Consider the following 14,837-nt stretch of genomic DNA (forward strand, 5'->3'; position numbering starts at 1 on the left):
CCAGCTCTTTGGCGCCACTGCCAGGCTGGAAGCTGGAGTGGGGTATGAGCCACGCAGGCATCTGTGGGGAGCCATGGACCCTCTACCCGCCCGGGGGGAGAGGGAGAGAAGGGCACAGCATGGGCCAGGGTCTGCCCTCGGGGGCTCCCACCCCAGCTTCTGGCTTGACCGGGGCCTTGTGACCCCCCCACACTTTTAGGCAGAATCCATCGTCCCTGTCTGTCTCTTACTCGGAGCCTACGCTTACTCTGTAACAGAGCTTCTCCTGGGAGCTTCAGAGCCACATCGAGCTTCAGAGCCGGAATAGATGACCCCTCCCATTCAGGATTGCAGCAAGGGTACTGAAAACATTCGCTGAAGTGGGAGCATCTTTCTCTGAGCCCCTTGCGCTGCTCCATTGCCTGCTACGTTACAGAGGGGCTGAACTACGCTAATAGCCCCGCCTCCCACAGGAAAACAGTTCCTCTGATTTCCCACATGGGGGGGCCAAGCTGGGATCCCTGGCCAACACTACCAGTGCACCTCTTCATACCTGTCTTCCAAGGGGAGGAGTGGCTGCCTGTGCTTCTTGCCACACAACAGCAGGTGGGTCCTTCTGAGCGTGACGGAGACAAAAGGTAGGCCCTGAACCTACCTGTCAACACAAGACTGCTGCAAAGAATGAGGTCACTGAAGGGCCAACAGTACAGGTCCCCTTTCCGTCAAGGTCAGTGTTGTTTCCAACACAATGTATCTCTCCCAAATGGTGACTAGATAATTAGTTGCATCAGGATACCCCAAAAAAGGGAGCCTCACAGTACTTTCCCCGCAGTGATCTCAGCCTGCAGCCGCTGCTCAGCTGAGCAGCAAGTGTTTTCCTAAGTGGTGTGCCAGAAAACAAGTGTGTCCCTGTAGAATGGCCATGTTTTGCACAGGGTTAGACCTGAGAAACTAAAGACAGCTGGTTACGTAGAACCTACTGGTGATAACACAAACCACGGGGAAAGGGAGAAATATATGCTTCAACAAGATCACTTTTTCAGAAGGGGAAAGAAAAAAGTGCTTTAGCCACAGATTTTTCTACTTTTGTTACTACATAACAAATAAAATCCATTTACCTCTTCTTGTGGATGTGGCTTGTCAGCAGACCAAACTTGTAACATGGGTACATGGATCTTCTGACGCCGTCTATGACATATAGAGAGAAAGCCTATCCATTTTAAAACTGTAATCTAGAAAAAGTAATGTTTTTCTATTGTGCATGTACAGCATTTGAGCTCTTCAGCTCTGTAGCTTTGTGGTAAACTACCATTTACTAATCTGTCAGGTATTATTTAAAGTGCTACTATGCATTGTCCTCGCTGCAGTGTTTAGTTATCTACACTTGAGTTAACGCATCCAGTTATAGTGGACATTTCACAGCACAGAGTGACGATTAGCAGCATCCAGTGTTTGAAAAGAAACACAGAAGTTGAGCCCCCACCACATTCTTAGCCCTGGTCTACACTACGAGTTTAGGTCGAATTTAGCAGTGCTAGGTTGATTTAACCCTGCACCCGTCCACACAACGAAGCCATTTCTGTCGACTTAATTGGCTCTTAAAATCAATTTCTGTACTCCCCCCCGATGAGGGGATTAGCACTGAAATCAACATCGCCGGGTTGAATTTGGGTCAGTGTGGACACAATTTGACGGTACTGGCCTCCGGGAGCTATCCCACAGTGCTCCATTGTGATAGCTCTGGACAGCAATCTGAACTGGGATGCGCTGGCCAGGAAGACTGGAAAAGCCCCGTGAACTTTTGAATTTTATTTCCTGTTTGGCCAGTGTGGCGAGCTCATCAGCAGAGGTGACCATGGAGTCCCAGAATCGCAAAAGAGCTCCAGCATGGACTGAACGGGAGGTACTAGATCCGATTGCTGTATGGGCAGACGAATCCGTGCTATCAGAACTCCGTTCCAAAAGACGAAATGCCAAAATATTTGAAAAGAATCTCCAAGGGCATGAAGGACAGAGGCTATCACAGGGACCCGCAGCAGTGCGGCATGAAACTTAAGGAGCTTAAGCAAGCCTACCAAAAAACCCAAGAGGCAAACACCTGGTCGGGGTCAGAGCCCCAGACATGCCGCTTCTACGATGAGCTGCGTGCAACTGTAGGGGGTGCTCCTACCACTGCCCCACCCCTGTACATGGACTCCTGCAAGGGAGGGGGGAAGTCTCATGCAACAGGGATGAGGATTTTGGGGATAAGGAAAATGAGGAGGAGAGGGAGGTTGAAGATAGCACACACGAGGCAAGCGGAGAAACCGTTCTCCCCGACAGACAGGAACTGTTTATCACCCTCGAGCCAATACCCTCCCAACCCTGGCTCCCGGACATTGAAGGTGGAGAAGGCAGCTCTGGTGGGTGTACCTTTGTAAATATAATACATGGTTTAAAAGCAAGCGCGTTTAACAATTAATTTGCCCTGAAGACTTGAGATGCATTCATGGCCAGTATAGCTCCTGGAAAAGTCTGTTAACGTGTCTGGGGATGGGGCAGAAATCCTCCAGGGACATCTCAATGAAGCTGTCCTGGAGGTACTCCCAAAGCCTTTGCAAAAGGTTTCTGGGGAGGGCAGCCTTATTGCGTCTTCCATGGTAGGACACTTTACCCTGCCAGGCCAGTAGCACATAGTCTGGAATCACTGCATAAGCAAGCATGGCAGCGTGTGGCTGCCCGATGTTTGCTAGCATTCAAGCAACATCCGTTCTTTATCTCTCTGTGTTATCCTGATGAGTGTGATATCATTCATGGTCACCTGGTTGTAATAGGGGAATTTTATTAAGGGGACATTCACAGGTGGCTGTTCCTGCTGGACTGTTTGCCTGTGGCTGAAAAGAAATCATCCCCGCTGTTGGCCACTCGGTGTGGGGAGGGGTGAAGCAATCACCCCAGAGAATTGGGGGCGGGGGGGGGGAGGTTAGTTGGGTTTGTGTTGCACATTAACCCAAAAACATCAGCCCCTCCTTTTAAATGGCTAAATGTGCCTTTTTCAATTTTAATCCCCCCCCGCAGCTGTAAATGTTTCAATGCTGCAACTAGGATCTCCGTCCCAGAGGCTAGCGCAGACAAGGCGGCGAAAAAAACGCACTTGTGATGAAATGTTCTCTGAGCTCATGTAGTCCACCCAAACTGAAAGAGCCCAGCAGAATGTGTGGAGGCAGACAATGGCAGAGTCCAGGAAAGCACAAAATGAACGCAAGGACAGGAGGGACACGCGAGAGGATAGATGGCTGGAGCGAGGAGAGGTTGCGGGATCAGGAGGAAAGGTGGCGGGAGCATGATGAAAAGAGGTAGGATGCAATGCTGAGGCTACTGGAGGATCAAACCGATATGCTCCGACATATGGTTGATGTGCAGGAAAGGCACAGACCGCCACTGAAGCCCCTGTATAACCAACCGCCCTCCTCCACAAGTTCCATAGCCTCCTCACCCAGACGCCCAAGAACATGGGGGGCCCTCTGGGCACCCAGCCACTCCACCCCAGAGGACTGCCCAAGCAACAGAATGCTGGCATTCAATAAGTTTTGAAGTGCAGTGTGGTCGTGTCCTTCACTCATCCACCACCCCACCCAGTGCTTCCCTCCCTCCTCACCCCTCCCAGGTTACCTTAGCAGTTATCCCCCTATTTGTGTGACAAATGAATAAAGAATGTATGAATTTGAAACAACGACTTTATTGCCTCTGCAAACGGTGATTGAAGGGGGACGGGGACGGCGGTTGACTTACAGGGAAGTAGAGTGAATCAAGGGGGTGGGTTTTCAACAAGGAGAAACAGAACTGTCACACTGTAGCCTGGTCAGCCATGAAACTGGTTTTCAAAGCTTCTCTGATGTATAGCGCACCCTGCTGCGCTCTTCTAACCGCTCTGGTATCTGGCTGCTCAAAATCGGACGCCAGGCAATTTGCCTCAACTTCCCACCCCGCCATAAACGTCTCCCCCTTACTCATAGATATCGTGGAGCACACAGCAAGCAGTAACAATGGGAATATTGGTTTCGCTGAGGTCTAACCGAGTCAGTAAACTGCGCCAGCGTGCTTTTAAATGCGCATTCTACCACCATTCTGCACTTGCTCAGCCAGTAGTTGAACAGCTCCTGACTACTGTCCAGGCTGCCTATGTACGGCTTCATGAACCATGATATTAAGGGGTAGGCTGGGTCCCCAAGGATAACTATAGCCATTTCAACATCCACAACAGTTATTTTCTGGTCTGGGAATAAAGTCCCTTCCTGCAGCTTTTGAAACAGACCAGAGTTCCTGAAGATGCGAGCGTCATGTATCTTTCCCAGCCATCCCCCATTGATGTTGGTGAAACATCCCTTGTGATCCATCAGTGCTTGCAGCACCATTGAAAAAGTACCCCTTGTGGTTTATGTACTCACTGCCTTGGTGGTTTGGTCCCAAGATAGGGAAATGCCTTCCGTCTATAGCCCCACCACAGTTAGGGAATCCCATTGCAGCAAAGCCATCCACTATGACCTGCACATTTCCCAGAGTCCCTACTCTTGATAGCAGCAGCTCAGTGATTGTGTTGGCTACTTGAATCACAGCGGCCCGCACAGTAGATTTGCCCACTCCAAATTGATTCCCGACTGACCGGTAGCTGTCTGGCACTGCAAGCTTCCAGAGGGCTGTCGCCACTCGCTTGTGAACTGTGAGGGCTGCTCTCATCTTGGTATTCTTGTGCTTCAGGGTAGGGGAAAGCAAGTCCCAAAGGTCCATGAAAGTGCCCTAATGCATGCGAAAGTTTCGCAACCACTGGGAATCGTCCCAGACCTGCAACACTATGCGGTCCCACCAGTCTGTGCTTGTTTCCCAGGCCCAGAATCGGCATTCCACAGCATGAGCCTGCCCCACTGCCACCAGGATGGCCAAACTGCGGGGGCCCGTCTTTGAGAGGTGCCCATGTCCTCATCACTCTCGTCACCATGCTGCCATCACCTCCTTGCCTGCTTTTGCAGGTTCTGGTTCTGCATATACTGCATGATAAATGCGTGAGATGTTTACAATGCTCATAACTGCCGCACTGATCTGAGCGGACTCCATGCTTGCTGTGGAATGGCGTCTGCAGGAGAGCAGGGTTGCAGGGGAAGCGATGGTTGGATGACCAGTTTTGCAGACCTCCTGCACCGTCTGCTGCCAGGACACAACAGCTGAGCGGACTGCATGCTTGCCGTGGTATGGAAAGACATGAGCAGCCAAGCAGAGTTGCAGTGGAAGCGGCCCTGCGAGACCACCAGGAGAGCAGAGTGCCAGCGGAAGCAGTGGATGACAATGGTCACCTAGAGGACCTGCGAGGTGGATTCATAGCATCAGGAGAGCAGAGTGGCCGCGGAAGCGGTGGATGATGACGATGGTTAGCAGTCCTACTGCACCATCTGCTGAAAGCAGTATGGCACCCGCACAGAAAAAAGGCGCGAAACAATTGTCTGCCGTTGCTTTCACGGCGGGAGGGGCGACTGACGACACATACCCAAAACCACCCGCAACAATGTTTTTGCCCCATCAGGCATTGGGAGCTTAATCCAGAATTCCAACGGGCGGCGGAGACTGCGGGACCTGTGGGATAGCTACCCACAGTGCACTGCTCCGAAAGTCGACGCTAGCCTCGGTACTGCAGACGCACTCCGGCGACTCAATGCACTTCGTGCACTAGTGTGGGGGGACACACAATCAACGGTATAAAATCACTTTCTAAAAAATCGACTTCTATAAATTCGACCTAATTTCATATAGTGTAGACATACCCTTAGCTTGAGTGTTAGCAGCACTCAAGCTTCAACCCATAGCCCAACTGGCCAGCGAGCTCAAATTTAAAGCACTATTTAACTTAAGCTATAGATCTGTATGTGGACAGGAGTTGGGTTGGGGCACCACACAAGCTAACACTGCAGTAAAGACAAGTCCTATATCTTTAATAAGCTGCTGTTAAAGGAACCCTCAAAACAGTCCAAAATAAACAGAGTTCCATCATTTTTGCATCACCATTATAAAAGCTAAACAAGTTTTAGACAAATGGAAAAAACTTGGAGCATCAACTAGTATGAAAGAGGTGCTTAAATAATTTCGTATTAAAAGAATCCCACAATCTATGCCATTTCACTGTGTCAGACTTCTGAGAATTATCAGGTTTTACAATTTTAGATTAATTTTGAATCATCAATAAGCAAAGCTATTTATTCTACATTTCACCAGGTATCAGGGAAGAGGGGATTGATGTTGGCTGTAGTCTTACTTCAAATAGCTTTCAGTCTGGGACAAAATGCGGTCCATCTCAGCGTCCTTTTTCTCATACAGTTCCTTCCCAACCCAGGGCAGAGATGACAGAAACGCAAACACATACCAGTCACATCGCACCTGCAGAGAACAAGGACAAAAAAAACTTTAAAAATTAAGTTCCATACTTTTAACAAGGAATTTCTCAAGAAACATCCTATTTTACTTGGCAGGGATTAGAAAGAATAAGTTCCTTTGAATACCATGGAGAGAAAAGTGCAACTATACTTCAGTGCTAGTTCGCAGAGCCACCAGTACCCACAGGTGTGTTCAGCAGCTCTGCGTTTGAAAGCGTGAATGTATTTCAGCATGTGGATATCAGACTCATTCATTGGTCTCAGAGCAGCAGCCGTGTCAGTCTGTATTCGCAAAAAGAAAAGGAGGACTTGTGGCACCTCAGAGACTAACAAAGTACACAAGTACTCCTTTTCTTTTTGAGATATGTTCATGTTCATGACATTAAGTATCTAGATAAGCACACTTAGGTTAAGACAAAGTGGTCAAGGTAGTATCTTTTAAATGAACCAACTTCTTAAAAGATTTAGATAATAGAAGATATTACCTCGCTCACCCCGTCTTGCTAATATCCTGGGACTGACATGAGTGCAACTACACTGCACACACACTTAACTTGGTACGGCAAAAATACTGTGCACCAGCACTATTCATTGTAATGATTGAGCAGTCAGCTGCGACTTTACTACAAAGCAATCTTTATCTCTTACCAATATTTTAGATTAGAAGCAGTAAATATATTTTTTTTTTAAAATCAATTTACTTGCCACTGTGTGTGTTCTTTGGCCAGTGAAACCAATCACTGACATACAGGTTTTGTTTCAAACACTGCAGGAAAGCATAATAAAACTCCATTGTCTGTTTTTAACACAGTCTCAGGATCTCATTATAAAAACACCTAGTTTTTAACAATGTTAAAATTTTCGTTCAAATTGAAATTGACAATTGCTTTTCAAAACAGAACTATGCCTTAAAGGAATAGTCTGTAAAAATGGGCTCTTTCGTCATGAGTTCTCCCCTATGGGTGTACTCAAAAGCATATCTGCCAACTTTCATAAAGACGAGACCTGTATTCAGTTATGACTTCTGTATCAATACAATTGTTTACTAACTTTCCGTTTATGTGAAAAGTCTGTTTAAAGACAACGGAATTGCATGGGTGTCCTTGAGGCCCTCATCTGGCCTGCAGAATCTTTACACTACTGATGATGATGCAGAAGCAGCAAAGCGCACAGTCTGACTCTCAGAGACCACGGTGGATCTGCATGGCTGGCAGTTAGAAAATAAAACGTTTTTCTTCTAAAATTGGGTCATAATTAATTTAAAAGTCACTGAGTGACAAAAAGAAAAGGAGTACTTGTGGCACCTTAGAGACTAACCAATTTATTTGAGCATGAGCTTTCATGAGCTACAGCTCACTTCATCAGATGCATACTGTGGAAACTGCAGCAGACTTTATATATACACAGAGAATATGAAACAATACCTCCTCCCACCCCACTGTCCTGCTGGTAATAGCTTATCTAAAGTAATCATCAGGTTAGGCCATTTCCAGCACAAATCCAGGTTTTCTCACCCTCCACCCCCCCACACAAATTCACTCTCCTGCTGGTGATAGCCCATCCAAAGTGACAACTCTTTACACAATGTGCATGATAATCAAGTTAGGCCATTTCCTGCACAAATCCAGGTTCTCTCACTCCCTCACCCCCCTCCAAAAACCCACCCCCATACACACACAAACTCACTCTCCTGCTGGTAATAGCTCATCCAAACTGACCACTCTCCAAGTTTAAATCCAAGTTAAACCAGAACATCTGGGGGGGGGGGTAGGAAAAAACAAGAGGAAATAGGCTACCTTGCATAATGACTTAGCCACTCCCAGTCTCTATTTAAGCCTAAATTATTAGTATCCAATTTGCAAATGAATTCCAATTCAGCAGTTTCTCGCTGGAGTCTGGATTTGAAGTTTTTTTGTTTTAAGATAGCGACCTTCATGTCTGTGATTGCGTGACCAGAGAGATTGAAGTGTTCTCCGACTGGTTTATGAATGTTATAATTCTTGACATCTGATTTGTGTCCATTTATTCTTTTATGTAGAGACTGTCCAGTTTGACCAATGTACATGGCAGAGGGGCATTGCTGGCACATGATGGCATAAATCACATTGGTGGATGTGCAGGTGAACGAGCCTCTGATAGTGTGGCTGATGTTATTAGGCCCTGTGATGGTGTCCCCTGAATAGATATGTGGGCACAATTGGCAACGGGCTTTGTTGCAAGGATAAGTTCCTGGGTTAGTGGTTCTGTTGTGTGGTATGTGGTTGTTGGTGAGTATTTGCTTCAGGTTGCGGGGCTGTCTGGAGGCAAGGACTGGCCAACACTCTCACAAATCTTGGGAGACAGGCCAGCCCCGCAACCACATACCACCTAATAACATCAGCCACACTATCAGAGGCTCGTTCACCTGCACATCCACCAATGTGATTTATGCCATCATGTGCCAGCAATGCCCCTCTGCCATGTACATTGGTCAAACTGGACAGTCTCTACGTAAAAGAATAAATGGACACAAATCAGATGTCAAGAATTATAACATTCATAAACCAGTCGGAGAACACTTCAATCTCTCTGGTCACGCAATCACAGACGTGAAGGTCGCTATCTTAAAACAAAAAAACTTCAAATCCAGACTCCAGCGAGAAACTGCTGAATTGGAATTCATTTGCAAATTGGATACTGTTAATTTAGGCTTAAATAGAGACTGGGAGTGGCTAAGTCATTATGCAAGGTAGCCTATTTCCTCTTGTTTTTTCCTACCCCCCCCCAGATGTTCTGGTTTAACTTGGATTTAAACTTGGAGAGTGGTCAGTTTGGATGAGCTATTACCAGCAGGAGAGTGAGTCTGTGTGTGTATGGGGGTGGGTTTTTGGAGGGGGGTGAGGGAGTGAGAGAACCTGGATTTGTGCAGGAAATGGCCTAACTTCATTATCATGCACATTGTGTAAAGAGTTGTCACTTTGGATGGGCTATCACCAGCAGGAGAGTGAATTTGTGTGGGGGGGTGGAGGGTGAGAAAACCTGGATTTGTGCTGGAAATGGCCTAACCTGATGATTACTTTAGATAAGCTATTACCAGCAGGACAGTGGGGTGGGAGGAGGTATTGTTTCATATTCTCTGTGTATATATAAAGTCTGCTGCAGTTTCCACGGTATGCATCTGATGAAGTGAGCTGTAGCTCACGAAAGCTCATGCTCAAATAAATTGGTTAGTCTCTAAGGTGCCACAAGTACTCCTTTTCTTTTTGCGAATACAGACTAACACGGCTGTTACTCTGAAACCTGAGTGACAAAAGCCATTTTTAGAGTCATTTTTCGGATTAGATCAGTATTTTAAAGTTTCAAAACACAAACTTGGCAGAGTCTCACTGAGGATTACGTATACGCCAAATTGGAAAGTAAAGAAAGCTGCCTGAGCTGACCGACCATAGAAGGGCCAAGGACTTTATTTTTTCTCCAGCTGCCACTGCTACCATAGTCTGGCTAGAAGGAAAAACAGTCAGCAACCCACTTGGGGAATTTACCATTGCACCAGCCCATTTTAACCCCTTACATTGCTGGTACTGTAAGTGCCTGGCTGTGAAAAATTCCTGATGGAATAGCAAGTCATCCACAAAGTAAAGACTCCTGTATTACCTGGGGCACGTCTTCCTCTTGAGTCACACTCACAAAGTTCTCAAACATGGCTACCATTGAAGGCGCAGCTATTACATGACAATTAACAAGGTCAGATAGAAAACGAACCTAATGAGGTAAAGAAAAGTTCTGATGTTATACATTTTTAAACTATTCTCTTGCAAGAACTTCAGCAAGTTTGAAATAGTAAATCTGAGACCTGACAACAAATATAAATATTCATTCAGCTACTAAAACAAACTACTAGGCCAAAAAAAGTTACTAGCACTAGCCTAGTAGCACAAAGGAAGCATGGAGTGTAAAAAGAGTCCCTCCCTGAACAACTCATAAGCCTTGCCCCTTAAACTATGTAATAATATTCACTCTCTAAAAGAATGAATTAAAATTTTTATTTCTTTTGGGAGGAAAAAATCTCTTGAACACCTCAGATCTTCTCCTAGTACATCTATGGAATACCACATGTTGACTCTAGAACAGTCCAGTTTCCACAGGATCACAATTAGAGACACCCTACTTCTGGCAGGTGTAACAGGAACAGCACATCAGGTTAAGGGGAAAGGAGCATAAGAGGCAAAAAAAATACTTACTAGATACACAGCTTCATTATACATATTGGCTTTCAAACATTCTTTGAGCTGACGAATCATGGCTTCTACAAATTCCCCACCAAAATTGTAGTTCCTGGCATTCAGCAACCCAACTAGTGTTGTGTAAACAGTAAGCTTTTCGGGTAACAGACGTGCACTGATTTAAACGCAGAAAAGAAAGAATATTGCATCAGATGTTAACCTCTGTCATATGCCACCTGCCACAATTATACAACATCTCAGATTCTGGATAGGGTAGGTTAAACTTATCTATTTCTTGTTCTAGTATAAGAAGTACCACCCAGACCATTAACTTTTCTTTAGATTTGTTTACTTTGCTCTGAAAAATACTCTCCAATGTTTTTAAACTACAATCCTACTGAGAATATAACTACTACTAAATTCAATTTCAAAATATTTTCCCTTCAATTCATTCCAGTGGGTGAGAACTAGATGGTTTCAAACTACTGGGTTCTAAAGCCTGCAGCAATTGTGCATTAATATCCACCAGCGGTAGCCTCTGTCTCACGTTGAAGTTAATGTGAATTGGATAGAAGTTGTTATTGACAATAAAAATGGCATTAAGAGCCTGGAATGGCATTTATTGGAAATTTTACAACACTTTATAGAGGTGTTTTGAGGACTATTTTATAAAGAGGCTTTGAAGTTTAAAAGCCACAAGAAAGCATCATTTTACAGAAGATTCACACCAAAACAATTTAATTTTAGTGAACCAGCAGCTGAACTTGAAAGGGTCGAAGTAGATTTTAGGATCATAGAGTCCTAAAACAATTTATGTAGGGTTTTTTAAAAAACTAAACTAGAGTAGAAATAGTGATTCTCACACTTTCTTTTCTCACCCCTTTCATATACATTTTTATATGAATATGACTAAGCAGCTGAAGAGCTAGAGGCTGTGAAGATTTGTATGCCCTACTAAACAAGTACTTTTTGTTTGCCCTTGTGTAATTCCTTTAAATACAGTGAAACACCAGGAATACATAAGACACTTAACACCATTTTGCATTGCATATTTAAATTTAAACATAAAAAGGCTATTGCATCCACATGACTGATTTTAAATGGAAAGTGCTTAAGAAATTCAAAGGGATGGTTCTGATGATAATTTTAGGTCATCTCCTTAACTATGTTTTATATTCATGTGTACTTTTATACCCTGACATGTGCATTACTGCTGTGGGAAGCAAATTAACTGCTTGACTAAGATTGTAAGTTTCATTACAATTCTCAGAAAAGCGTGGCTGTGATATCATTTGACCGCACATTCAATTCTAATTTCACTTACCCTGGAGCTTAGCACTTCATCTTACACAAGATACAGAAAGTATAAGAAGTGCAACACCAAGGGCCAGAAGCGACATCAGTGACAGCTTCATCTGAGGTGGCTCAGCATCAAGGCCCTCCCCTGCAGACCCACACTACCAATAATGAAAGATGGCTTCCCGTGGTGGGGAGTAGGTTTGGGACCCTCTGTCTGCTTAACTGCTCTTAGAGCAGACTAAGTCCTTAAGAGAATGTAGTGTGCATACACAGTATGTTAGTTTTCCCTCCAGTTGTTACTGTTGCCAATTTGAAGTGTCAGTAATGTATGAGCTGTTCATATGAACATTTTAAATATGTGATATATGTTTGAAAAGCATTTAGTGTAGATAATACATCATCACCTGGCTCCACAAATCTTTTGCATACATACACTGTACAAAGAATTCTTAGTATCTTGCTTTTGTAGTTCGGTAGATCTGCCTCCAAGACACCAGCTAGGCCTTCCAAGTTGCTCTCCAAAGAAGAAGTACTCTAAGAAAGGAGATAATTAGAAACACATCACAACCAAATCAAGGGATAGCCAGCCAACCCTTCAGTAACAAGACTGTTTGATTAGAAGACTATTTTATTGTGCTCTTATTGATAAAAGATAAATCTGGGTAAGAATAAAATTTTGCATTTTGTTTTTTAGTGCGAGTGAGTTTCAAATTTCATCTGGCTACACAAGATATTTTTAGTTTGCTGAAAGTAGACAGCAGATAAGTAATAAAACAAGAAAGTGAGTAATACCTCTTGAATTCCACACAGAACTGTTGAAGGTAGTCCATTTTTATTTCTTTGTTACTCCAAATCTATTGCAAATATATTAAGGGGGAGGACCATCCTAATCTCATTGAAATGTTTTTAAAAAGAGAAAAACTAAAAAGATCCCTTCAGTATCTATAGTCTGCGTCTTGAAACATACAGGGGCCTACCCTCCAAGTGAGATACCTGTGCTGCTATGCTCCCTGACATTTAAAGAAACAGAACAGTTGTGCACTGTATTTAATTGAACATTGCCAATTAGCTTTCCACAAAGGCATTTCTAAGGTTTTTACTATTTCAGCAATCTGGACAGCAGGAAAAGTTAGTGAACATACTATTCAAATAAATTTCACCAGTGTTCAACAGGCAATATATCCACGGAGTAGTATCCAGTTACAGCTAGCAGAATATAATTAAAGTATGTATAGAAAACTGCGTGAAATTAAAATTAAATTACTATTTACAAACTCTAACCAGTCAGTCCTACTTACTACTTATTTTATACCTTCTTTCATTACCTGGCTTCATGCCATTTTTTCCTTCTCTATAATACACTGGTCTTTTTCTGGAGCTGTCTTCAGTGTATTTCCTGTTTTCCCCTTCTCTCCCTGTCCACCCTCACTTTTTGATTCCCATCCTTAGCAGTCTCCCCTGCATTTGGGATCTTCCTCTTATCCTATATTTTGTTTATACCTTCCCTCCATCAAAATCCCCCAATAAAAACCCTGCACTTCTCTTTTTGAATTTATTCCATCAATATCTTTTTCCCACTCAACACCCACTCACTAGATTAAGGACTACACTACTAAGCACTGATACAAAAGTCTCATTTCATGTACTAGACCGGGATGGGCAAACTATGGCCTGAGAGCCACATCCGGCCCTTCAGACATTTTAATCCAGCCCTTGAGCTGCTCCCGGGGAGCAGGGTCTGGGGCTTGCCCCACTCTGCCTGTGGCTCTGTGCGGCTCACGGAAGCAGCGGCATGCCCCCCTCCCGCTCCTATGCATAGGGTCAGCCAAGGGGCTCCGCAGCTGCCATTGGCCGGAAGCCATGGTGAATGGGAGGTGCAGGGGCGGCGCCTGCAGATGGGGCAGCATGCTGAACTGCCTGGCTGCCCCTCCGCATAGGAGCGAAATGGGGGACATGCTGTTGCTTCTGGGAGCTGCTTGAGGTAAGCGCCACCCGGAGCCTGAACGCCTGACCCCCTCCCGCACCCCAACCCCCTGCCCTGATCCCCCTCCCTGCCTCCAAACCCCTTGGTCCCAGCCCAGAGCACCCTCCTGCACCCCCAAACCCTCATCCCCAGCTGAGCCTGTACCCCCAGCCGGAGCCCTGCCCCAGCCCGGAGCCCCCTCCCGCACCCTGAACTCCTCATTTCTGGTTCCACCCCAGAGCCCGCACCCCCAGCCAGAGCCCTCAGCCCCTCCTGCACCCCAACCCCCAATTTCACAAGCATTCATGGCCCACCATACAATTTCCATTCCCAGATGTGGCCCTTCGGCCAAAAAGTTTGCCCACCCCTGTAGTAGACAGAGCTCTCTCAGAAGCATAAACTCTTACATCCAAGGATTCAAAACCAATAGCCCAACGTGTCATAAGAAATTGCTACTCATACCTTCTCTCCCACTCTGCATATTAAAGATTCCAGTCTCTCTTCAATTTCAGATGGCTCAGACGTTCTCCTCCTTTTGTGAGGTTGTCCTCCTGTTTCAATACATTCATGAAACCAAGAATACCAGTTAAATAATTCCTTGACTGCTTTTAAAAAAAAATTCTGAATAATTCTGTCAGCCTCCGCTCATGTTCCAGTTCTGTACTATAATAAAAAACTACCCACAAGACATTCAGGTATTGCCATTATTTAAGACAAATCCAACAAACATGAAAAACAAAGCTAACATTATTTAAAACATATCCAGTTTCTGTAGACATTTTATTCACAGCTACTCAAGTCCTTTTCACCTTCTTATTTGAAAAAAGTTTTTGGAAGTGTATTTCTGCTAAAGTGGCAAGATACAGTATTGGTGGTACATGCAGAGTGAAGTTAAACACATGTTATAGAGTTAGCAATACCTAAGTACTGCTCATCCGAAGTACCATATGGGATTATCTGGCACCAAAGATGCTCATGTAGCCTTTTACTTATCAA

At 44.8% G+C, this 14,837-nt stretch overlaps 1 protein-coding gene across 2 annotated transcripts in view; it reads right to left on the reverse strand.

The window, feature by feature from the left end:
* Positions 1–14,837, reverse strand: part of NCBP1 (nuclear cap binding protein subunit 1) — a 60,231-nt gene that overhangs the window by 42,559 nt on the left and 2,835 nt on the right. The window contains exons 2-7 of one of the 2 annotated variants that reach the window (XM_077817968.1): positions 14,304–14,392; positions 12,283–12,412; positions 10,598–10,754; positions 10,011–10,118; positions 6,260–6,381; positions 1,098–1,167 (exon numbers count right to left, since the gene is read on the reverse strand). In XM_077817968.1, the coding sequence (XP_077674094.1) occupies positions 1,098–1,167; positions 6,260–6,381; positions 10,011–10,118; positions 10,598–10,754; positions 12,283–12,412; positions 14,304–14,322 (606 nt within the window). In that variant the 5' untranslated portion in view covers positions 14,323–14,392. The remainder of the gene's footprint in view (positions 1–1,097; positions 1,168–6,259; positions 6,382–10,010; positions 10,119–10,597; positions 10,755–12,282; positions 12,413–14,303; positions 14,393–14,837) is intronic. The other variant, XM_077817967.1, reaches the window with a different exon arrangement.

The sequence above is a fragment of the Eretmochelys imbricata genome, chromosome 5 (assembly GCF_965152235.1).
Source record: "Eretmochelys imbricata isolate rEreImb1 chromosome 5, rEreImb1.hap1, whole genome shotgun sequence".
In the NCBI taxonomy this organism is placed as follows: Eukaryota; Metazoa; Chordata; order Testudines; family Cheloniidae; genus Eretmochelys; species Eretmochelys imbricata.